This window comes from Mandrillus leucophaeus, unplaced genomic scaffold (genome assembly GCF_000951045.1).
Source record: "Mandrillus leucophaeus isolate KB7577 unplaced genomic scaffold, Mleu.le_1.0 Scaffold1, whole genome shotgun sequence".
NCBI classification, from domain to species: domain Eukaryota; kingdom Metazoa; phylum Chordata; class Mammalia; order Primates; family Cercopithecidae; genus Mandrillus; species Mandrillus leucophaeus.
The window spans coordinates 9,349,801-9,373,991 of record NW_012098097.1 but is presented as its reverse complement, the minus strand read 5'-3'; the positions used below and the strand labels follow the sequence as shown (position 1 = coordinate 9,373,991).

Genomic DNA, 24,191 nt, shown 5'->3' with positions numbered 1-24,191 from the left:
TCCCAGAGGCTGGGGCCAGGTCCCAGGCACCTTCCTTTGGGGAGGTTGGGGGCTGGGGGACAGACTCCCCAAGGAACTCACACAGCAGTTTCTGGCAGCCCCAGAGCCTGCTTCTCCAGGTCTCAGACAGGAGTGCAGGCGCTTCTTTCTGCTGAGATCAGGCCATCCACCCCTATGTTGTTCAGCACTGGATGCAATGGACTGTGTTTGTGAAGAACTTTCACTTGCCTAGAAATGCTCAGTATCCTTATTTTATGGATATTTTTTAAAAGGGAAGAAGAATTATTAAGGGAAAGTGGGAATTTTTGCAGCTACTCCAACAAGCCAATGTAAAAATAGGAAATTTGAACTTAGAATATAAAATCCTTTATTTTATTGCTATATTTTCTTTTTCTTCTTTATTCCCTATCTCATGTGTCTGTTCTCTTTTTTTTTTTTTTCTTTTTCTTGAGACGGAGTCTCGCTCTGTCACCCAGGCTGGAGTACAGTGGCGCGATCTCCGCTCACTGCAAGCTCCGCCTCCCGGGTTCACGCCATTCTCCTGCCTCAGCCTCCTGAGTAGCTGGGACTACAGGCGCCACCACCTCGCCCGGCTAATTTTTTTGTATTTTAAGTAGAGACGGGGTTTCACCGTGTTAGCCAGGATGGTGTCGATCTCCTGACCTCATGATCCGCCCGTCTCAGCCTCCCAAAGTGCTGGGATTACAGGCTTGAGCCACCGCGCCCGGCCCTCATGTGTCTGTTCTCTAAGGAACTCATAGTGCCCTTGGTTGGTTGTTTAATCCTCATCATCAATGTTAATTATCGTCATTTGCCTTCTTGGTGCCATCCTCGAGACAGTGTAATTTTTAATCTGATACATTTCCACCGCCCGCCACCCCTAGACAGTATGTCTACCAAGGCTCTCTGATTCCCTGGTGAAAAACTTTGGTTAGAGCAAATCAAGGTCCCAGATTTTTCTGAATAGGCAAGAAAGATGACTCAGAGACCATCTCATGCTTGTATAGATCAGCCTTATTAGCATTACGATGTTTCTGTCTGATATATATATAGATATAGATATAGAGAGAGAGACAGTCTCGCTTTTTTTTTTTTTTTTTTTTTTTTTTTTTTGAGACAGAGTCTCACTCTTGTTGCCCAGGCTGGAGTGCAATGGCACAATCTCGGCTCACCGCACCCTACGCCTCCCGGGTTCAAGCGATTCTTCTGCCTCATCCTCCTAAGTAGCTGGGATTACAGGCATGCACCACCATGCCTGGTTAATTTTGTAATTTTAGTAGAGACGGTGTTTCTCCCTGTTGGTCAGGCTGATCTCAAACTCCCGACCTCAGGTGATCCACCTGTCTCGGCTTCCCAAAGTGCTGGGATTAAAGGCATGAGCCACCGCCCAGAGTTTTGCTTTGTCACCCAGGCTGCAGTACAGTGGCACGATCTCAGCTCACTGCAGCCTTGACTTCCTGGGCTCAAGCAGTCCTTCCAGCCCGAAGTAACCACTAATCTATTTTCAGTCTGTCTCTCTTAATTTTTTATATTTTATTTGTCCCTGAAGTTTCTACTGGTTCCCCAGCTATGCTTCTCTCCACCCCAGGGTCATCTCTGGGGAGGAGAGAGCCAAGGAGGTACCTGTCTGCTGAACAGTCCCCCCACCTGACCCAGGGGAGTTCATCCAGCAGAAGAGCAGACTAACGAGGCCTCTGGGGCCTGCCAGTTGCCAGCTACTCTGTCCACTTGGTTTCTCTCATCACATATGGCACATTCATACATTTGATGGAGACCATTCAAGGGCCTGAGCTGCTGCGAGGTCATGGCCTCTGCCGTGGCAGCCTGGCTGCAGCTCTAGAATAGGATGAAGCAGCTGTCTTGCGCTAAAAGAACCAGACTTGGAAGCAGCAGAGCAATTTGCTTCCCAGGTCCACAGATGCTTGCTTGAATGAGTGTCTGAGCTTCAGGATTTTTTTAATCTGTAAAATGGTGATAATCAACTTTACCTTTCATGGTGGTTGTCAAAATTAAGGTAACAGAAGGGAAAACACCTGGTGTTCAATAAATGTTAATTTGAAGAGTGTTCTTTGTTTTGTTTTTCTGTGATTATGGGAATAAATTCTGATTCTCAGATTTCCAGGTAAAGATGGAGGATTGAACACCTACTTTTGCTTCCTCTGAAAACCCCATCAAGTAATTATAAACATGTATTTAAAAGGCATAAATCTGGCCGGGCACAATGGCTCACGCCTGTAATCCCAGCACTTTGGGAGACCAAGGCGGGTGGATCACCTGATCCTGGCCAACATGGTAAAACCCCGTCTCTACTACAAAACAAAAATTAGCCAGACATGGTGGCATGCACCTGTAGTCCCAGCTGCTCCAGAAGCTGAAGCAGGAGAATTGCTTGAACCCAGGAGGCAGAGGTTGCAGTAAGCCAAGATTGTTCCACTGCACTGCACTCTGGGTGAGAGTGAGACTCCATCTAAAAAATAAAAAATAAGGCCGGGTGCGGTGGCTCTTGCCTGTAATCCCAGCACTTTGGGAGGCGAAGGTGGGCAGATCACAAGGTCAGGAAATCGAGACCATCCTGGCTAACACAGTGAAACCCTGTCTCCACTAAAATTACAAAAAATTAGCCAGCCGCCTGTAGTCCCAGCTACTTGGGAGGCTGAGGCAGGAGAATGGCGTGAACCCAGGAGATGGAGGTTGCAGTGAGGCGAGATTGCGCCACTGCACTCCAGCCTGGGCGACAGAGTGAGACTCCGTCTCAATAAAATAAATAAATAAAATAAAATAAAAATTAAAAAATTTTAAAAAGGCATAAATCTGTAAGTATTTGGAGAATGGGAAGAGAGCAGCAGCAACAAAATTTTAGAAGCTGGAAACACATAGTGAATATTAAATGACTTAGTAGACCCAGGATATCAGAATCCTGAACTAGCAGAAAGAAAAGCTGAGAATCAACCAATTTATACTGTGGTATTATCCCCCAAGGGGTTCAGAAATTAGCAGTGCCAGGTCTTTCTAGAAGTTGAGGTGGGAGGCTAAAATGAAGAGGATTGGTAGAAAGTCTGCCCTCAAGGTAGGCAGATCCCCTCCGTTATACCACACAGCCAGAACTACGTTACTACAACCTGGCCAAAGGCAGGCAGATGACTGTCCCCGGAAAGGTAAAAACAAAGAATCTCTGGACAAGAGAGACCCAGGCACAGCTAACGGCCAGTACTAAAAACAGGCTAACCAGCCTGGGCAATATGGTAAAGCCCTGTCTCTACAAGAAATACAAAAATTAACCAAGCATGGTAGTGTACACCTGTAGTCCCAGCTATTGGGAGGCTGAAGTGGGAGGATCACCTGAGCCCAGGGAGGTCGAGGCTGCAATGAGTCACAATCACACCACTGCACTCCAGCCTGGGCAAGAGTGAGACCCTGTCTCAAAACAAAACGGGGGGTGAGTGGATCCTGGCAAACTGGGTGTTGAGCCCTCCAGCTGCCTCTCCACTCTGCCCCTAGAATGCTGGCAGCCAGGCCTTTGTCAAGAGAGAGAAAAACTGTTTTCTGGAAATTGGACCTGCCTGGATAGGAAAACCTAGGAGACTAGAGTTGGAGGTTCCTCAGCAGATCCAGATCAGCCCACAGTGAAGCCCGGGATCCCCAAGTCCTGCTGTGCACTCAGAGCTCTAATCAGCAGTTTAAATATCTTAAATACAAGCAGACAGCCACAGATTCTTAGATGTGTAAGGAATGCCTATAATAGGAAAGACAGTAGCAAAACACACCAACATTTTAAAACAACCTAACTAGGCCGGGTGTGGTGGCTCACACATTTAATCCCAGAACTTTGGGAGGCCAAAGCAGGAGGATCGCTTAAGCCCAGGAGTTTGAGACCAGCCTGGGCAACATAGTGAGACCCCATCTCTATATAAAATAATAATAAAGTAAAAAAAAAAAATCTAATTGGAAACAAAAGCTATGCAGAAAGAAGAAAACTTCATTAATAGTCTCAAAGACATGAGAGAAGATATCTTTTTCTTTCATAGCCACAATGACACGAAGTTTATGAAACCAAAAAAAATTGCTTTTAGAAATTAAAAACAAGGAGCATAAATGAAAATTTCAATAGAATTATAGGAAGAAAACTTGAAATATTCTAGAAAGCAGAGCAAAAATCCAGAGAGAAGGAAAATAGAAGAAGAAAGATACAAGTAATAGAGCACCCATTTAGAAGGTCTGACATCCAACTAACGGGTTCTACAGAGAACAGAGGATATAAAAGGAAGGAAATCATCAGTGACATAGAATTTAAGAAAATTTCTCAGAAGCAGAGGGTACAAGTTTCTAAATGGAAAGGACCACCAAGTGCCCACACAGTGGATGAGAAAGAGGACTGTCTGTAAGCTTTCAGAAGAAGGATCAGCAGTTGGAACGACTTCAGACTTCTTGGGAACAATGCTGGGAGGTGAAAAATAAGGCAGCGAAAAGGCTTTCAGTGTCTTTTAGAAATTATTTATAATCTAGAATACTTTGCTCAGCCAAACTTTGAATGAAGTGTGAATGTTGAATAAAAGCTCTCAAAAGTTTATTTCCCAACACACCCTTTTTCAGGAAGCTGGTAGAACACATGCTCCACCGATACAAAAGAATAACCCAAGACAGAGGAAGACATGAGATACAGGAAACATGAGCTTCTACAGGAGGACAGAGGCAAAAGGGATCCACCAGGATGATGAAGGGGGAGAGATTCCAGGGTGGCGGCTGGGAGCCAGGTGCAGAGGGCCAAGTACAGATGGGAGCAAGTCCAAGGGACCTCCTCAATAAGATGAATAGACCACTTGGTGCATCTGAACGTCTTGAGAGATTTAGACAGCCCCAGAGAGCTTGGGTTGGAATTTGTGATGAGTACATAGAAAACTATGCAACTGGAAAAAAAAAAAAAGAAAAAAAAGGATGAGCACTAATTAAGAAAAAGTTAGGAAAAGAAAAATAATCATAGATTATATGTTTATATAATCACAGTAATACAGACACAAATGTACTGGACTATTATAAAAAAATTATGATGTAGCTATACTGTGGGGGATGGGGGAGTTCCTATATGGAGCAGAATGAGTAAAAGAAAGAAATCCTTGTTTCTATAGTAGGAAACCCATAGATAGTGCCTGAAACTGAAAAATCAAGAAGTAGTAACACAAATATATTTTTTAGAAATGTGGGTAAATGCCAAAATGATCACTAAAAGCGGTGTCCTCTGAAGAGAAGGAAAGGGAAGAAGTAAGGCCTGCTATTTTTTGCCTTGAAGAAACTATTTAAACTACGTGATTAATAACTTTTATTAAAATAAAAACAAAACTGCCAAATGCACAATGATGTAGTGGTAGCACTATGAAATATCAGAAGTAACCTGAGTGCCCAGCAATATTGGTCATGAAGCACTCTGTGATCATTCAGAATGAAGAGGTAGACCTATGCTTACGATCACTCAGAGAAGCCCACAATATATTGCTAAAATTTTTTTAAAAGGTAAATTTTAAAATATTGATATGCTACCCTGCAAATGCTGAGTCTCTGGTTTTCTAGATGTGCTGAGGAAGTGAAGAGCCCTGGAGAAGAGGCCAGCAAAGCTAAAGTCCACTACAATGTTGAGTTCACCTTTGACACAGATGCTAGGGTAGCCATCACCATCTATTACCAGGCCATGGAAGAGTTCCAGAATGGTATTGCCAGGTAAGATCAGGAGACCAGGTGAGCCACTTCCTTCCCAGATGGGTAGAGTCCATGTCTTATCCACTCAGCAAAGGTGGAAAACATTCTTTTTCTGCAGCCAGATGAGATCTGGTTCCTGAATAGATTTTCTTCTACAAAGCCCTACCCTTTACCTTTTCCCTTCAAATTGTGCCATCTTGGTATAGTGGCAAATGGTGGTATAGTCCTTCAGGTCCTTAAGGACTGTTAAAAATCTAGTAAGCTACCTTTCTTTGGATGTGTGGGTTGAATAGAAAAGTCAACATTGCCAAGCAAGAGCAAAGGAAATGGATTATAAAGGACCCTTTCTTCTCTTCGCTAGAGCCTGTTGATAATTGAGAACAGGCATGAGCAGAGGAAGTTGTCAGACCCATCTGTGCCAGATACTGACTTTTGCTTTGCCTCCCACTTGTATCAATAGCTACATTCCCAAAGACAACAGCCTCCAGTCGGAGACTGTGCACTACAAGCGAGGAGTGTGTCAGCAGTTCTGCCTGCCCTCCCACACGGTGGATCCCTCCGAGTGGGCCGAAGAGGAGGTGAGGTACCTTTGGGGAGGGTTTCCCACATCGACTCAGAAGGGCCTAGGGGCTACTTAGGACCCCGGCCAAAAGCAAAGGGGCTGCTCAGACACTTGAAGGCCATGCTTACCTTTCAGTCTTGTGACTTCACCATGTCCTTTTAAAGCTCTGCTTATTTTGCATCAAGGATATACCTGACTTTGTTAATTTTTCCATTCCCTAGGAACGGAAATAGCCCATTAGCATAGGATACTTTGAGAAAGCCATGCTCAAAGAAAAGAAAAAAACAAACCTATAGGTGAGAAGGCCTTATTTACATCTATGAGATTTTTAAAAAGAAGCTGATTCGCCTAGGATACTTTGAGAAAGCCATGCTCAAAGAAAAAACAAACAAACAAACAAAAAAAACCTATAGGTTAGAAGGCCTTATTTACATCTATGAGATTTTTTAAAAGAAACTGATGGCCCTCATTTAACAAACTTGGGTAATTAACAAGGCTGACAAGGAGCCTTGTTAATGAGGAGCAGAAATGAGATTAATGCTTGACAGTATCGCCCTTTCTGAGATTAACTGTGCCATCTAAATGTGTTAAGTCCTCTTTTTTTTTTTTTTTTTTCTTTCCTTTTCTTTCCCTTCAGCTTGGCTTTGATCTGGACAGAGAAGTTTACCCTCTAGTGGTACATGCCGTGGTGGATGAAGGAGACGGTAGGGGCGATTTCTGTCCTCTTTGGCTGTGCACACTGCTCTTTTGTGGCATATTCCTGGCAGCAGCTGTGGCCCCAGAACAACATGCCTTCTTTGTGGGTGTTTGTGACTGTGAGTCAGGCAGTCTCTGCATCCTCTCACATCTGTGACTCCAAGCTCCTGGGCGGATGTGGAAAGTGTGGGTTTGGCTGGGCACAGTGGCTCACACATGTAATCCCAGCAGTTGGGGAGGCCGAGGCAGGTTTGGATCACCTGAGGTCAGGAGTTCGAGACCAGCCTGGGCAACATGGTGAAACCCTTTCTCTGTTAAAACTACAAAAATCAGCTGGGCATGGCAGTGTGTGCCTGTAATCTCAACTACTTGGGAGGCTGAGGCAGGAGAATCGTTTGAACCCAGGAGGCAGAGGTTGCAGTGAGCTGAGATTGCGCCAATGCACTCCAGTCTGGGTGACAGAGTGAGACTCGGTCTCAAAAAATATGGGTTAGCTGGGTGTGGTGGCTCATCCCTGTAATACTAGCACTTTGGGAGGCTGAGGCAGGCAGATCACCTGAGGTCAGGAGTTCGAGACCAGCCTGGCCAACGTAGTAAAACCCCATTTCTACTAAAAATACAGAACATTAGCCAGGCATGGTGGCTCATGTCTGTAATCCCAGATACTTGGGAAGCTGAAGCAGGAGAATTGCTGGAACCTGGGAGGTGGAGGCCACACTGAACCAAGATCATGCCACCGCACTCCAGCCTGGGCAACAGAGCCAGACTTTGTCTCAAAAAAAAAAAAAAAATGAGGGTTATATAAAATGCCCCTTCTAGGGACAGACTGGCACATTTGGTTTGCCAGATTGCAGGGAATTGGGGAAGGTCATGGGCATCAAGGTGTGCTGTTTGGGCTTCTTCACTCACATGCCTTTGTTTCTTTCAGAGTATTTTGGCCATTGCCATATACTGCTGGGGACTTTTGAGAAGGTGAGTAACTTTAGAGGGCCTCGCTTTATTCCCTTTAGCCCTTTCTTTCATGTAAGACACATGTAACCCCTGTTTGCTGGGTCCCTGAGCTCAGCAGAATGGGTCTGGCTTTAGAGGCTATGATGGTGACAGAACATCGCTTTGGGGGCTATGTTTGGGTGTAGGTCCAGCCCTGCCATCAGCTTGCTACAGGACCTTCAACTCCTTAGGCCTCAGTCTCCTTAAAATGAAAGGGTTAGACTGAGTCAGACGTGGTAGCTCACACCTGTAATCCCAGCACTTTGGGAGGCCAAGGTGGGTGAATCACTTGAGGCCAGGAGTTCGAGGCTAGCCTGGGAAACATGGCAAAACCCTGCCTCTGTTAAAAATATAAAAATTAGCCAGGCATGGTGGCGGGCACCTGTAATCCCAGCTACTCAGGAGGCTGAGGCAGGAGAATTGCTTGAACCTGGGAGGCGGAGGTTGCAGTGAGCTGAGATGGCGCCACTGCACTCCAACCTGGGCGATAAAGTGAGGCTCTGTCTGAAAAAAAAAGAAAGAAAGAAAGGGTTACACTGGATAGTTGTAAGATCTTTAAAGAATTAGGATTGTATAATTCTACTCTGAGAGCATCCAGGAACATGTGTACAGTAGTCCCCCCTTATCCTCAGGAGATACGTTCCAAGACCCCCAGTGGATGTCTGAAACTGCAGATCGTACAGAACCCTCATATACACTATGGTTTTTCGTAGACTTCACACCTATGATAAAATTTCATTCATAAATTAGGCAAAGTAAGAGATTAAGAATAATAGTAAACTAAAACAATTATAACTATAAGGTAATAAAAGTCTGAAAGTCATCTTTCTCTCTCAAAATATCTTATTGTATGTAATATTTTCAGACAGTGGTTGATGGTGGGTAACTGAAACCATGGAAAATGAAACTGCAGATAAGGGAGGGTGACTGTAACTTGGAGATGTAACAGAAGAATACCTGGAGCTTTATTACCCTCCCTTCCTTGTCATAACTTTCATATTTTCATTCCAGCACACAGATGGAACTTTCTGTGTCAAGCCCCTCAAACAGAAACAAGTAGTAAGTATTTGAAGACTGCAGACTGTTAGTGTTAGGGTCCTTCCTTCCTTTTATTCTTTCCTTTCTTCTTCTCTCTCCCTCTTTTTTTTGTTTTTGTTTTTGTTTTTGTTTTACTTTTTGCTAAGTCTCTCCTTTTCTTTTTCTTCTTTTTTTTTTTAATCAAAAAAGAAAAGAAAAAAAGGGAGTGCTTTTGAATGTTATAAGCTATTACAAACGACTTGGGTGGCCTGAAAGGAATGCTGATTTTTGATGTCTTCATTGTTCCAGAAGTGTTGGTGTTGAGGGAGCCTTTATCTGAGTAAAGGACTTGAGAAATGAAAGAACAAGATTTATTTCCCAACACTGGGTTTAGGGAGAACTCTTTTTATTTTAAATGCCAGAGTGAGAACTATTTCAAGCGAAAGGATAAGCATTAGGGTCCAATTTGGGGTAATTAGAGTCATTGGCTTAATTTATCCATTCCTTTTCTAAAATTCAAAGTTGGCCATTCTTCCTCTTGCAGAATGATCAGCACCTTGTGCATATGTCTGCTAGAAGTCCCAGCCCCTGCCATGTGCCAGCACTTTTCTTTCCACTCTTATAGAGGTAGGAGGAGACATCATTGGAAGGAGAGAGAGTGGTGCCAGTGGCATTGGCAAGGGAGGGTGGGTGAGGGGTAGGTCATCTCGAGGAGGGTGTAGAGCAGCTGGGTAGGAGGCAGGGCTGGGCTTCGTCAAGATGCAAAGAAAAGCCTCCCTGCAGATGGGTGATAGATATCTGAAATTCTATACTGTCCATTCTTTTAGGTTAATTATTTGCCTCTCTTTTAATGAGGTCAGTAATAAGAATATCTTAGTATAAATTAGTTTTCCAATATAATCACTACATGAAAACAAGTTTTAAGAGCAGACGAGGAAACAGATCCTGAGTCCAGGGCACTACCTGGGCAGGCCAGGCCTTGGTGAGTTGCCTCATGGGGGAAGGCCTGGTTCTCCAGGAGGCCTGGATGGGATGGAAAGGTTCATGTAGCTAGAGGAAAATGGTTTGTACATTTTCCTCTTGTTAGATTGGCATTAGCAACAGACTATCAAACTGGAGAGTGGGATATAAAATCAGAGACAGGCTATGTCTTAGAGGAAGGGATGGCTAAGAAACAGAGGTGAGGCAGAAGAGCGTGCTCCTAAAAGTAAATGGGGCAGGGCCAACTTAGGCACTGACATGGGCCAGGTTAGTGGGAGTTGGATTGGGCCTTGGTAGTTGGGGTTTTAAGAAACAGGGCTGGCTGGGCTTGGTGGCTCATCCCTCTAATCCTAGCACTTTGGGAGGCTGAGGCAGGTGGATCACTTGAGGTCAGGAGTTTGAGACCAGCCTGGCCAACATGGTGAAACCCCATCTCTACCACAAAATACAAAAATTAGCCAGGCATGATGGTACATGCCTGTAATCCCAGCTACACAGGAGGCTGAGACAGGAGAATTGCTTGAACCCAGGAGGCGGAGGTTGCAGTGAGCCAAGATGGTACCACTGCACTCCAGCCAAGATGACAGAGCAAGACCCTGTCTCAAAAAAAAAAAAAAAGAAAGAAAGAAAGAAACAGGGCCAAGCAGTGTAATTTTGCTGCATGTTGGGGATGGGGTGGCTTCATGGTGTGGGGTACACACCATTAGCCTCTCCCTCAAGATCTTGCTATCGCCCTTTGCTTTCATATTTTCCCTTCCCATCTTTTTCCTTGCCAATTTCTTCTTCTTTTTCTCCGTTCTATTCCTTTATTTTTATAATGTCTGGACTCAAATTGGATTACATAGCAAATGCCTATGTTTTAATGCATACCCTTCCATCCTTTTTCTAGTCTATGCCTTCTTAATTGTCCATAATAGTAAGCTGCAGTGCAAGTATTATTATTGTATTTGTGAACTTTTGTGTTCCCTATTGTATATAATGATGGGTGAATTAAATATTTGATTTTCTTTCTCCTCTCAAATAGAAAACATAAGTAAATAAAAGCATCCTTTACTTATCTAGGCCTTTGATTTTTTTTCATTATGAATCAGTAGTCCTTGGTTACCGAAAGAGGTAAGAGGGGAGGGAGTTCCCACTCTTGTCTCTCAGTAGAGACAGCCTGTCCTTGAACCTTTCTATTTGCTGTTCAGGTAGACGGGGTCAGCTACCTCCTTCAGGAGATCTATGGAATTGAAAACAAGTACAACACACAAGATTCTAAGGTAAGTTTTATCCAAAATTCTGAAGGTACTCTTTCCAGGAGGCCAAGTGAGAAATTATAAGCCAGCGTCCAGGAATTTAGTATGCCAAACTCTGAAATCAGTTAGGTCTTAGAAGGGTATTTTCTTGTTCCTCATTTCAGATCATTATGCTTTTACCTCTTGGGAAATGAGAAAAGTAGGCTGGTTTGGCTTTGTTCTGCCACAGAGTTCTGTCCAACTCGGTTTCCACCAGGGTCCTTTCTTTGCTCCTTTTCTTTTATCTGTGTGGTCCCCTAGGTCCCTTCAGCTGAGACTTGAGAGGCCTAGCTCCGAGCCTCATAGGAGCTCGAGTGGTTAGTCTTGTCCTCTCAATTTTAGATAAACACTTCCCAGAAGCAGTGAAGCTAAGTGTGTGGACGCACTGGGTAAACGACAAAGTCCAATGCAGATTTGGTTCTTATTACTTATCCTAGCTCTTTTTTTTTTTTTTTTTTTTGAGACGGAGTCTCGCTCTGTCGCCCAGGCTGGAGTGCAGTGGCCGGATCTCGGCTCACTGCAAGCTCCGCCTCCCGGGTTCACGCCATTCTCCTGCCTCAGCCTCCCGAGTAGCTGGGACTACAGGCGCCCGCCACCTCGCCCGGCTAGTTTTTTGTATTTTTTAGTAGAGACGGGGTTTCACCATGTTAGCCAGGATGGTCTCGATCTCCTGACCTCGTGATCCGCCCGTCTCAGCCTCCCAAAGTGCTGGGATTACAGGCTTGAGCCACCGCGCCCGGCCTACTTATCCTAGCTCTTTAGCCACACTGCCTTGTCTGTAAAGTATGGGACAGGAAGGGCTTTGTGACACTGGCTAAATTGCTTTCTCCTCGACCAGGTGGCTGAAGACGAAGTGAGTGATAACAGTGCCGAGTGTGTGGTGTGTCTCTCGGATGTCCGGGACACCTTGATTCTGCCCTGTCGCCACCTCTGCCTCTGTAACACCTGTGCAGACACCCTGCGCTACCAGGCCAACAACTGCCCCATCTGCCGACTGCGTAAGCCCCAGAGCGGCAGGGGGACTGGTGGGTGGGAGAGAGGACAAGAGGACATTTACAAAACACTGAAGCATGTGCTGCTGCTGGATCTGACAAACGGATGCGCGCTGGGAGGGATCATGGTTTCTGTCTGGGCTCTTGTTCATCCTTAATCCTGCATCAGGATGTCCTGATTGCCTGTTTTCTTCTTCACAGCCTTCCGGGCACTGCTTCAGATCCGAGCCATGAGGAAAAAATTGGGCCCTTTGTCCCCAACCAGCTTTAACCCCATCATCTCATCCCAGACATCTGACTCTGAAGAGCATTCAGTAAGTTGGGCTCGGAACCACGGCCCCTCTGAAGCAAATGCCTCATTGGCTTTTTTAAACCTTTCATGCTTTTCTATGTGGCATTGCAGCAAGGAATTAGACCTGGGTATGCTGCAGTATTTAGCAGCCCAGCCGAGAGCATGTGTTACAACCAAATTATTACTGTGGAAGATTAAGTACTGGTCATGAAAACCTCCCTTTTCCTCTTTGGGAACTTGGTGTCCAGTTAATATTTACCATTCCTAGAGCCATCTGCTTGCAGTTTCACTCCAGGGAGGTTCAACTCCAACTCCCTCAGGCAGAAACAATGGGACGATTATTTTGGATTTAAATACAATTTATTATCTTTATTCAAATCCTCGAAGAAAGTAACTGTTTTTCTTTATCCTGTTTTGTGGCCTCAGTGCCTGAGATAAAGTGACCTCAGTTTCCTGGTGTAAGTGCTGATATTAGAGTGACACCTGAAAGCTTTGCAGTTAAAGAAGAGCAGATACTGTCTTTCTTTAGATTAACGCACTGCTGGGAGAGATGATTATTCAGTGAATGGTATTGGGATCATTAGTTAGCTATTCCAGGAGGAAAAATCAGTTTAGCACTTTACTCCTTACCAAATAAATTCCAGCTGGAGTAACTAATTAACTATATTAAAAGCATTAAACCAAACAAACATTACAGCACACCAAACAAAACAAAACATTCAAAACCTAGAATAAATTGGCCGGGCGCGGTAGTTCACGCCTATAATCCCAGCACTTTGGGAGGCCGAGGTGGGCGGATCACAAGGTCAGGAGATCGAGACCATCCTGGTTAACATGGTGAAACCCCGTCTCTACTAAAAAAAAAAAAATACAAAAAATTAGCTGGGTGTGGTGGCGAGCACCTGTAGTCCCAGCTATTCGGGAGGCTGAGGCAGGAGAATGGCCTGAACCCGGGAGGTAGAGCTTGCAGTGAGTGGAAATTGCGCCACTGCACTCCATCCAGCCTGGGTGACAGAGCGAGACTCCGTCTCAAAAAAACAAAACAAAACAAAAACCTAGAATAAATTATAGACGATTGTTTAGTTGACTTTAGATTGGAAAGGATTCTCTAAGCGTGAAAGCAAGAGCCATACATTTTACTACCTAAAAAGTTTAGCACGTCAGAGGTCTAATAGGTGACCAAAATTAAAAGTTAGACAACAAATAGTAGTTTTTTAAAAAAGTATTTACAATGTATGTATCAGAGGAAAAGCTAATGTCTTTGCCATAGTTCATATCGAATAATACAGTAGATTAATGGGCAAAGGGCATAAACAAAACATACTCAACGTAGAGTTTTTTAAAAAGTTCAACCACATTAAAAATCAATGATATGCGAATATGAGAATACCATTTTCCAACTTTCAAATTTTAAAAACTTTTTTTTGTAGTGATTCTCCCCGCTTTCAGGGAAGCAGTCAGAATAGGTCTTCTGTATTACTTACAGGAGTGTAACTAGAAAAGGCACTGAAAGAAACAAAACAGTGGAAAACAGCAATATATATCAAGAGCCTTAAAAACATTTATACCTCATCATCTAAGAGCTAAGAATTTAACAAGAAGAAGATAATTTGAAAAAAAAGGCATTCAAGGATGTTCATCAAAACTTGTTTACAATAGGATGTGCTAGACACAACTAGATACACAGCACTAGGAGGATAGTTAGAAAACTTAGGGGATCTGTAAGAAGGGGACATATATGAAGAGGCTTCAGAAACGAAGGAAAATATTTATGTTCTGGCCAGGCATGGTGGCTCACATCTGTAATCCTAGCATTTTGGGAGGCCAAGGCAGGCGGATCGATTGAGACCAGGAGTTCAAGACCAGCCTGGGCAACATAGTGAGATCCCATCTCTATTTTTTAAAAAAGAGGAAAGTATAATAAAATAAGCAGAATATAAAATTGTTATTTACAGGTTGATCAAAACTGTGTAAATAGTACACAGAAAAAAATGGGAAGAAGAGACACCAGAATGCTAACAAAAGTCACTTTGGTGATTTGATTACTGGTGATTTTTTTTCCTAATTTTTTTCCTAATAATATATTTTCCAAATTTCCTATAATTAACATATTTCCGTTATAATCAGAAAAAAAATAGAGATTATTAAGAAAAAGCTTACCAATAAGCAGGATCTACAATGTGTAGTTCTTTGATATTTTACCTCTGCCTCTAGTACAGTTGTTCTTACCAAACCCCCCAAGAACAGATATAAAACATTTTTTTCTGTGTAGAGTAAGTAGCATAATCATGTCATAAAACAAAAAGGACCTAATTGATTTTTCAACCTGTCTCTGATTCCCCTAGTCCTCAGAGAATATTCCACCAGGCTATGAAGTAGTATCTCTTCTGGAGGCCCTCAATGGGCCCCTCACCCCATCCCCAGCAGTTCCTCCACTTCACGTGCTTGGAGATGGCCACCTCTCAGGAATGCTCCCTTCGTATGGCAGTGATGGCCACCTGCCCCCTGTCAGGACCATCTCACCTCTTGACCGCCTGTCTGACTGCAGCAGCCAGGGACTCAAACTCAAAAAGAGTCTCTCCAAGTGAGTAGCCAGTGCTCCACAGTATTGCCCCCAGAATCCATGATGAGATGTTTCAACTCTCCTTGGTGCTGGCCCACATCCTGGGGCCTTAGGGCAGAGTAACCCTCTGGGCTGTTCCCAGAGCTGCTTGTGGGAAGGTTATCCCATCCGTTAAGAGATGAAAATAAGATGGTATGTAGGCACTTAGGAAAATTCTGATGAGACAAATCTCTTATGTATTCTTTTTGTTTTCAAGGATAGGGGATGGGTTATAGGGAAGAGGACATTGAACACTGTGGATAGGGCCATCTAGGCCCCTGAGAGCACTGCTTAGTCCAAAGACTGAAGGAACTTTGTGATCCATATCTCTTAAACATCTAAGTCCAGCTAGGTACAAATCGTGACAAGGTTTCTGTGGCAGAGTAAAGCAGAGGGTATTTTACAGATGAAAATATTGAGACCCTGTAAACGGCTGTGGTTTTTCCCAAGTTTAGACAGCAAGTCATCAAAGGAGCTAAAGGTAAAACTTAGCGCTTCTGACACCCAAAAGAGGTCTACATCCCTCCCTGGTTCTCTTTTCTACCTCCCTAGTCCTACTTAAGATTTGGGTTTTGAGCCAGGAAAGTTAGCCCAGACCTACTCAGCTACTCAGGAGGCTGTACTCCTCCTCTGTTAAAGACGTCAACAAGAGGATCGCTGAAGCCCAGGAGTCTGAGTCCGGCCTGGGAAACATAATGAGACCCTGTCTCAAAAAATAAAGAAAAAAGATTTGGGTTTTCCCCTCCGCTCCCCTTGCAGTATGTACTGTTCTTTAAATGGACGTTGGATATAGCTGCTTTTCCACTGGACTCCTATAGATCCATTTCCCAAAACTCTTCCGTGCTGCATGAAGAGGAAGATGAGCGTTCCTGCAGTGAGTCGGAGACACCGCTCTCTCAGAGACCATCAGCTCAGCATCTCGGAGAGGTAATTGATATTCCTCTCCTCTTCTTGGGTGTTGAACTCCAGGGACTTTCCTCCTACCTGCATGGCTCATCAGGTCCCTCTGCTCTCATTCACTTATCAAACACCTTTTCAACGCCCTCTGAGGCAGTGGCAAAGATTTCACTGGATTCATGCATTCAACAGCATATGCAGCCTGTGTTATTTGCCAGGCACTGTGCTATATGCTGAGTATAGTAGCTGGGACACAACAAAAGTCCCTGCCCTCGTAACATATTCTTGCTAGCTGGGGTGAGGGTGGGGGACACAAAAGACAATAAGTAAAAAAATACACGTGTACCAGGTGGGGCTGTGGATCAGCGTGTGTGACATGTGGGAAGGGAGTGTCACAGCTGGAAGTGGGGGCTGCCATTCTTAAAAAGCGGTCCAGGAGCCAAGACCAAGGGAAGTGTGAAAGCTAGCTATGCAGATATACGAGGAGAGAGGGCCCTAGGCCTGGGAACAGCAAGGAGAAAGCCCTGAGGGTAATTGGGGGGTGCCAGGAGGCCCACGTGGAGGAATGGAAGAGAAGGCTGGAATTTTCTACTCTGTGTGTCCCACAGAGACCTCACATACCAAAGGTTTATGCAACTTCTCTCTGTAGGGCACTGAGCTAGGTAGAGTGGGGCATAGGAAGGTGAATAAAGTGGTCCCTGCCCTTAGGTGCTCAGGTCTGGCTGGGACAGGACATATACATGGGAATAGCATGTGCCTGGCATGTCATTGTTGCTCAGTAAGTATGTGTTAAATGACTGAGTAAACTTTATAGAAAAGCAGTGTGCCCAATACAGAGACAATAAATTGCTGTGTCAGAGATGGACAAGATCATTGTAAGTGGAGGAAATCAGAAAATGTGTTACGGCGGAGTAGCATTTTAGCTAAACCTTGAAGTTTTTTAGATATGAAAAAGGTGAGAGAAACATTTATGTGGAGAGGACAGTGCATGCAAAGGCACAGAGCAGGAAGTCAGGGCTCGGAGCAAGCCAGGGGCACGGTGAGCACTTCGTTTCCCAAAGGCCCACCTGACCGCAGCATGCAGCCTGGACTAGACAGGAGACAGACCCAGCCAGGAAACGGCTTCGGTAGCCCAGGCAAGAAGGACTGCCTGAACTAAGACAAAAGAGAAGCGCCTGGAGGAAAGGGAAGGGATTATGGAGACATAGTTCATAGAACTTTGCATCTGCCTCAGATGGGTGAGGCTGTGCACCCAGATGCCTGGCAGATGGGGGCTGGGATCAGAGATGGAGGCGTGGGAGGAGCAGCAGGCTGGGGAGCAAGGTGGTGTTTGTATCAGAAAGCAGCTGGGCAGGAGTTAACTGGGGTCCGTGTGGAGATACCCTGCAGGCAGGAAGGCCTCTGCTGTCTTTGTATGCTTTTGCCTCAGAAGGAAAGCTGATCATAATCCTGGGGAAACCTGGGGTGTCCCCATGTCACAGCTGCGGGGTGACCTGTGTCACCCGAGCTGCATCTTTGTATGGCCGCAGCAGATGGCTGTGCCCTGGGCAGGAGGTATTGACTGAAGTGTGCGCCTCCCCTGGGAGGCAGGCATTCCAGGCTTGGGCTGAGAAGTGAGGACGGAATAGAGAAGCTGCGGCCTCTGCATGCCACTCAGTCCCTCCCAGTGTCGCCTTTCCTCCTCATCTCTACCCAGACCTCCGCCCTGACCCCTTCCTCCAGCACAGGTGACTCGCACTTGCTCCATGTCCTGTTGTGTCCCCCACACCCCCCAGGAATGTGGTGTGACTCCAGAAAGTGAGAATCTCACCTTGTCGTCATCTGGAGCTATTGACCAGTCGTCTTGTACAGGGACGCCTCTGTCGTCCACTATTTCCTCCCCAGAAGGTACATGAGGAGCAGGGAGTGGCTGCATGTCCTTCCCCCTTACCCAGCCCACAGTGTCCTGGTGTTTCCTCTGGGAAGGGACATGGGAGTGGCAAGCTAATACCTGGACTGCATGACAAGTAGGCCCTGGCTTGAGAGGGAAGAGGACTTGCTTTCCTACCATGGGTTAGCGGGCTTGCCTGAAGCTAGCGGGGTGTTGGTTCTCTCAGCCCCAGTCCTGCTGTCATGAGGTTTCCTTTAGCATGATGACAGGGAAAAGCAAATGTCTTGTCCCCGAGGCTAAGTTCTGAGCTCTAAAATATAAAGGAACAGAATTTTGGAAAACCGTAAACCTAAAACCACTTTTAGGGGAGGGCAAGATAAGGCCACTTCACTCCTCACTGCCTGAGTGCAGGGAGAGGGCTCTGCTCCCCAGAAAGCTTGCAGAAGCCCTGCCTGACCTCCAGGCTCCTTCCCCATCCCCTGTCTCCAAAGGCCCTGCCAGCAGCAGCTTGGCCCAGTCTGTCATGTCCATGGCATCCTCCCAGATCAGCACCGACACCGTCTCCTCCATGTCTGGCTCCTACGTCGCCCCTGGCACTGAAGAGGAGGGAGAGGCTCTCCCTTCCCCCCAGTCTGCCAGCAGGGCCCCCTCAGAAGAAGGAGAGGTAAGGGAAGGGACGGGAACCGCCCTGGCTTCTCTGTTCTTTGCATACATGTCCAAAGTAGCATAACCAAAGGTCTGCCATGCATGGCTGCAAAACGCCCCAAAATGCCAGGAGTGCCACAGAAAACAAGGCATTCCCTTAGGTCTGACCCTCCTATTTGACACCAAGTTTTTACTGAAGAAGGTTTGGGTTTGCTGTCACGAGAGCTTGATGGAAGAGCCTGTAAAAACTGTGCTCTTCTGCAGGGGCTGCCAGCGGAGTCTCCAGACAGCAACTTTGCTGGCCTCCCAGCTGGAGAGCAGGATGCAGAGGTAACCCCAACAGCACGGAGTGGTGCCCCTTCGCATAGCCAGAGGAGTGCTGGCCTTGGCTGGGATGCCAATGAGGACCAGGGCCGGGAGGCTTTGCTGACGAAGTCTTCCTGGGGGACATGCCTAGATCAGTGAGAAGTAGAATATGGGTAGAGATGAGAGCGGCTGCACCAGGGCCTGTGGACTGTCCAATGAGTGGGGCCACTTGTTCCCAGGGTCACTGGTGTAGAGTGAGTTCAAGAGGGAACTTTTCTTGCCAGCTCCTGGCCTTAAGAATGTATTGTCCGTCATTCCACTAGTATTTACATGGGGGACTGTGTCACAGGTGCTCATTGGTGCTGGGGCACATACAGACCTGTACAGATCTGTGTGGCGAGGTTTCTGTCTACCCCCACCCACTGCACCTAGGAGCCCAGTCTAGCAGGCAGACAGGACCACAGTTCAGTGTGAGACAGCCCATGGTGTGCTGTGGAATGCCGGCTCACAGGGAGAGGTCTAGAACTCTTCTTGAGCCAGCTACTCTCAATGGAGGATCTGGATGGGGTTTGGGATCTTAAGGAATTTCTCAAAGTCTTATCATCTCACAGTTTGTTCTTTCATTTAGTAACTTGTACTTCTACCTTAGAGAAACAGTATCAGTTTGCCGGGCGTGGTGGCACATGCCTGTAATCCCAGCTACTAGGGAGGCTGAGGCAGGAGAATCACTTGCACCTGGGAGGTGGAGGTTGTGGTGAGCCGAGATCATGCCATTGCACTCTAGCCTGGGCAACAAGAGCGAAACTCTGTCTCAAAACACACACACACACACACACGAGAAACAGTATCAGCTAAACTATTAACAAGGGTGTTCCTGACAGACCATTCTGAGCATATATGGGTAATGTGGCTCGGATCTAATCCCTATAGGCAGACGGTGCCTCACCAAGCAAAATCTGCCTCTACTCAGCCTCTCAGGCATATTAAACACAGATGGAAGTATATGCTGTTAACGTAGGCCCTGGAGTTAGATACCATTAGGATGATTAGTTCTGTCTTCAGCCAATCAGTTTACTCATTTTGCTGCTTTATAGACTCACAGGACCTTCCTTCTGTCCTAGGGAAATGATGTTATGGAGGAAGAGGATGGATCACCCACGCAGGAAGATGGTAAAAGATCTGGTCCTTTACTTCCTTTAGTTATATTTCTTTCCTGGGTCTTCTTTAAGGGGTAAAGAAAAGGGTACCGGTATGACTTGGTGGCACTGCTCAGTTGTGTGGGACTGTTAAGGGAAAGGTTGTCGTCTTAGTGGTACATCAAAGCAAGCAGGGCATTGATGACCTCTATGACCTCCTCAGCTCTTTCTGGGTCTCAGAGCCATGGATGTCAGGTGCGGGTGCTGCAGGAGATACATACAGGTCCATATTTACCTCAAGTAGATTCGGAAGCTCTCTAAGCAGTTCCCATCATCAGCCTCCCTGCTGCAGGTTTTCAGTGGAGCCCCACAGAGCTCTTCTGGCAGTCTCAGTGTTGAACAGCAGTAGCCATTTCTTCCACTGTGGGGAGGAGGAGGACTATTTGGCAGCTGGTCAGGTCTTGCTTTAGTTAGGAAAATGGTCGACATTACTGTAAAAGAGGACTCTCAGGAGCCAGCAGACATATTAAAGGCGTGGTCAAGGAAACAGGTCCAAGTTTCTTCAGGAGCTCAGCTTAGGCAAGTATTTTAAAGGCTATTGTAATGATCTTCCTTTACCATAATTCAGGCCTCAGTTATATCTTCAGTTGGAAGAATGTTGTTTCCAGGAAGGCTAGAAGAGAAGGAATGGCCCACAGAGCAAGGACATAGGAGGAAGAAGGTGGGCAGGAAAGTCTCCCCCAAGCAGCGAACACCATGTGTTCCAGGAGCCAGACTTCCTCCTGCTGCTCTGAGGCACCTCCCTTAGAGGCGCCTCCAGAGCACACATATGCCCGGCCTGGATGCAGAAGCGCCAGCAGATGTCATCCTATTGCTTCTGCTTTAGCGCTGGCCATCGCTTGGGAAGTGTTGGAGGTGCGCATGTGGACATGACAGGTCCCGCCTGGCCAAGGAGCTTGAAGGAGAAGGTGGCCACCAAGGCTGCCTCCGTCAGCTCTTGCACCCCAGCCCAAGGGGGTTTGGAGTGTCACCAACTCAGTTGATGACTTCAGTGCTTGAGGCTCTAGCGTTACCCCTTGTGATTATTTCTCCCATAGAATATTTGCTTCTAAGAAGTACAGTGTGGCCAGGTGGTTTCACCTGACATTCCCTAGCCCGTGGAATAGATTTGTTTTATTCTCTCTGTTTTCACTGAGAAAAAAAGAGGGGAGCTTGATTTTAAAAAAAGACACCTTTTAAAACTTTTCCCTTCCCTTCTAACATGTCCGTAGATTTCTGGTTAGCCACTTAAAACACACTGAAAATAACAACTGAGGTCTCGTAAGAAAGGAAATCATAATTTTGTGAATGTAGTCATTCTGATTTGATATGCAAAATTATGGACCCTAAGACCTTTAGTTGTTGTTTCATGTACTTATTTTGCAGAGCCATGTGGTCATAAACACACCCAGCTCGCACCCAAGGCAGACGCAGGCATGAGCAGGATGACCTCCCCACTGGCCCTCCCTAGCTTCTGCCGGCTGGTTGCAGCCTCACCAGCCTGGCCTCTGCCCAGCTCTGCTCGCTCTAGTGTTCTCTGTTGAGCCTGTGTCCCACAGCCCTCCTCAGTGATCTGACTTGTTAGGGAACAGCAGACGGAAAGGGCTCTAGGGAAACAGCAGGATAGCGTGAGAATACAGACATGCCACACAATGTGATTCCTTTCTTGTCCACTCTTTACCCACTAAATTATTGTCTTTTTTTAACACATCATTTGATTTTTTTTGGTCTCCATCCTTAAGATTTTTATTTTAAGGACAGCAATGCAGAGAAAAACACAGCCAGCACCTCTCTAACTGCATTAACTCCATTACAGGCCAGAGGACATGCGCATTTCTAGGTATGGAGTGTGACAATAACAATGACTTTGACATCGCAAGCGTGAAAGCACTGGACAATAAGCTGTGCTCTGAGGTCTGCTTACCTGGTGAGTGGCAGTCTGCTGAACATGAACTTGGTGGGGGACGATCCCTGTGCTCTTACCCCTGCTCTCACCCTGGTACACCCATCTCCTGCCCTGCAGTTCCTGCCAAGAAGGCCTGGGGTGTGCTAGTGCTGGAGACCAGTTGCTGAAAGGAAGTAAGAAGGCCTGGGAGAGTCCTTGAGCTTTTTGCAATGAGCCAGCCTTGCTCTGAGTGAGAATATTAGGATAGGAAGAAAGAAGCAAAACTTATGATTTGGCCTAACCACTCTCCACCCCACATCACGGCCTTGCAGGTGCCATGTCAGGTGGCCTGGTCTTGTTTTCATCAACAGGAAGTTTGAGCAGACAGACACCACCTCTCTACGAAGGTCTTGGAAGGATTACCTGAACCCCTTAAAAGTGAAGCCGTAGCTCCTCAGAAGAAAAGTGTTTCAGCTAGGATCGGAGAGGGATGTGAAAGTCAGCATTTTAGAGGCTAGGGCATGGCTCTGTGATCCATGAGCTTTGGGTTACCAGTTGCATTGTACATACTACTGGATTTGGATCCCAGCGGAGAGGTCAAGTTAGGGCTCCTTTGTGCTCCCTGGAGCTGTAACTTCACAGGTGATCAGGTTGTCACTGTGCCCCTTATTCCTCCTTATGATGCTAAACTGAATCTGGCTAATGTCTTACACAGGATCAGGTTAATCACACGTTGAGCACCGAGCGCCTTTTTAGTTAATGTGCGCATTCAAGGGCTCTAAAAACTGCTTTTCTAAAATCCACATCTTGCCCAAGTGGACTCAGTCAGATGTCCCCTCCGGGTTTCACGACAGAGATTGTCCTTCACACCGTGTTGTTTGAATCCTCTTAAACATTCCCCGAACGAAGACTCACTTCAGCTTCAGAACAGCCACATCACGGGTCCAGTGCTTTACTCGCTCAGCGACGTGGCTGGAGGCGTTGGAGCCACACGACCTCTGTGGTTGCCACTCTCCATCAGCCTGTGCAAGCTGTGCAAGACACAGTCCAAGCACGCTCTGGCCCCACACAAGCTTGTGGCAGGGGAAGCTGGAATTCCCTAGAGACACTTTCTCCAGCCCTTCAAAGGGCTTTCTTGAGTCATTTTCTATTTAGTTTGTTCTAAAGGCACTGCCCAGGCCTCTTCATCTTCAGTGAGACCAAAAGAGGCAGTATCGGTTTCCCTGCTTCTCCTGCACAGGCCCAGGGAAGACCCGCTTCCTGCCTGAGCGTGGAGGAGGGAGCGCCGACCACGGGGCCAGACTCCTGCCAGTTAGGCCTGGACTGGAGCTGCTGGGGCCCAGGGGCTGCTTCACTCCCTGCCTTCCCACTCCTGGCCTGGCTTCCATCTGTCCATTTGTGTTCCACATTATTTTGGCAAATGTAAATCTGTCTGTCTGGTTTGTTTATTTTCTAAACTCATGTATGTTCTCTAGACTTGGTATGAAAGTTCCTGTTCACTCCGTGCCAGTACTGTCCTCCCTGCCAATGCTTTGCCCCGTCCAAGCTTGCTGGGCACGCACACACCTGGGAGGCGCTCGCTTGGGGTTGTGAGCAAGGCTCCCATTCCTGATTGGCAAGGGCCTGTATTCAGGGTACTAAGATCTTCTGAGAAAAAAATATTTGTGAGACTGTATTTCTGTTTTACAAAAATGGGAATGCTTCTGTGGCAAGGGCTGTGGAAAGGATTTGGTTTTAATTGGCATCCTCCGTCAAGATGATGTCTCTGCCTTAACCGTGCCCTGTGTCTGAGGCAGCTCTACCCTGGTCAACCCCTTACTTGGCTTTAGGAGATAAATTTAGGTTCTTGCCTCCCTCAAGGGGCTCCCTTACCCACCCCTATTTTTTTGGCAGAGGGAGCTGCTGGGAGTTGTTTTAGCCAATAGTGCTAGTGGAAACTGAGCTTATTCCTCCTCTTCCTGACTCCCCCCAGCTGACCTGCTTGTTGAGAGTTACTCCATGGGATCACAGGAGAGTGAGGACTGGGAGGAAGAGAGAAGCCCTGGGGTTCCTTAGGGTGACTTGTGGAGCCAGCTATTTAGAGATTATGATGTGCTCACACTTTGTGCCAGACATGAAATCACATGCCTATGATGGCTCTTGGGAGAGGGCCTCAGGTATAGGCACTGTAAATGTCCCATTATATCCTCACCAGAGGCCTCAAGATGGGGGCCTGTATTCAATATACTAAGATTTTCCAAGAAAAAAAATGTGTGAGACTATATTAATTTCTGTTCAATAAAAATGGGAATGCTTCTGTGGCAAGGACAGTGGAAA

At 46.3% G+C, this 24,191-nt stretch overlaps 1 protein-coding gene across 1 annotated transcript in view; it reads left to right on the top strand.

The window, feature by feature from the left end:
• RNF157 (ring finger protein 157) overlaps positions 1–24,191 on the top strand; it is a 77,496-nt gene that overhangs the window by 47,848 nt on the left and 5,457 nt on the right. The window contains exons 3-16 of the mRNA XM_011983513.1: positions 5,563–5,709; positions 6,149–6,266; positions 6,888–6,954; positions 7,875–7,918; positions 8,948–8,995; positions 11,125–11,196; positions 12,050–12,209; positions 12,405–12,517; positions 14,841–15,079; positions 15,916–16,024; positions 17,770–17,881; positions 18,356–18,528; positions 19,937–19,985; positions 21,807–21,917. Of these exons, the coding sequence (XP_011838903.1) occupies positions 5,563–5,709; positions 6,149–6,266; positions 6,888–6,954; positions 7,875–7,918; positions 8,948–8,995; positions 11,125–11,196; positions 12,050–12,209; positions 12,405–12,517; positions 14,841–15,079; positions 15,916–16,024; positions 17,770–17,881; positions 18,356–18,528; positions 19,937–19,985; positions 21,807–21,917 (1,562 nt within the window). The remainder of the gene's footprint in view (positions 1–5,562; positions 5,710–6,148; positions 6,267–6,887; positions 6,955–7,874; positions 7,919–8,947; positions 8,996–11,124; positions 11,197–12,049; positions 12,210–12,404; positions 12,518–14,840; positions 15,080–15,915; positions 16,025–17,769; positions 17,882–18,355; positions 18,529–19,936; positions 19,986–21,806; positions 21,918–24,191) is intronic.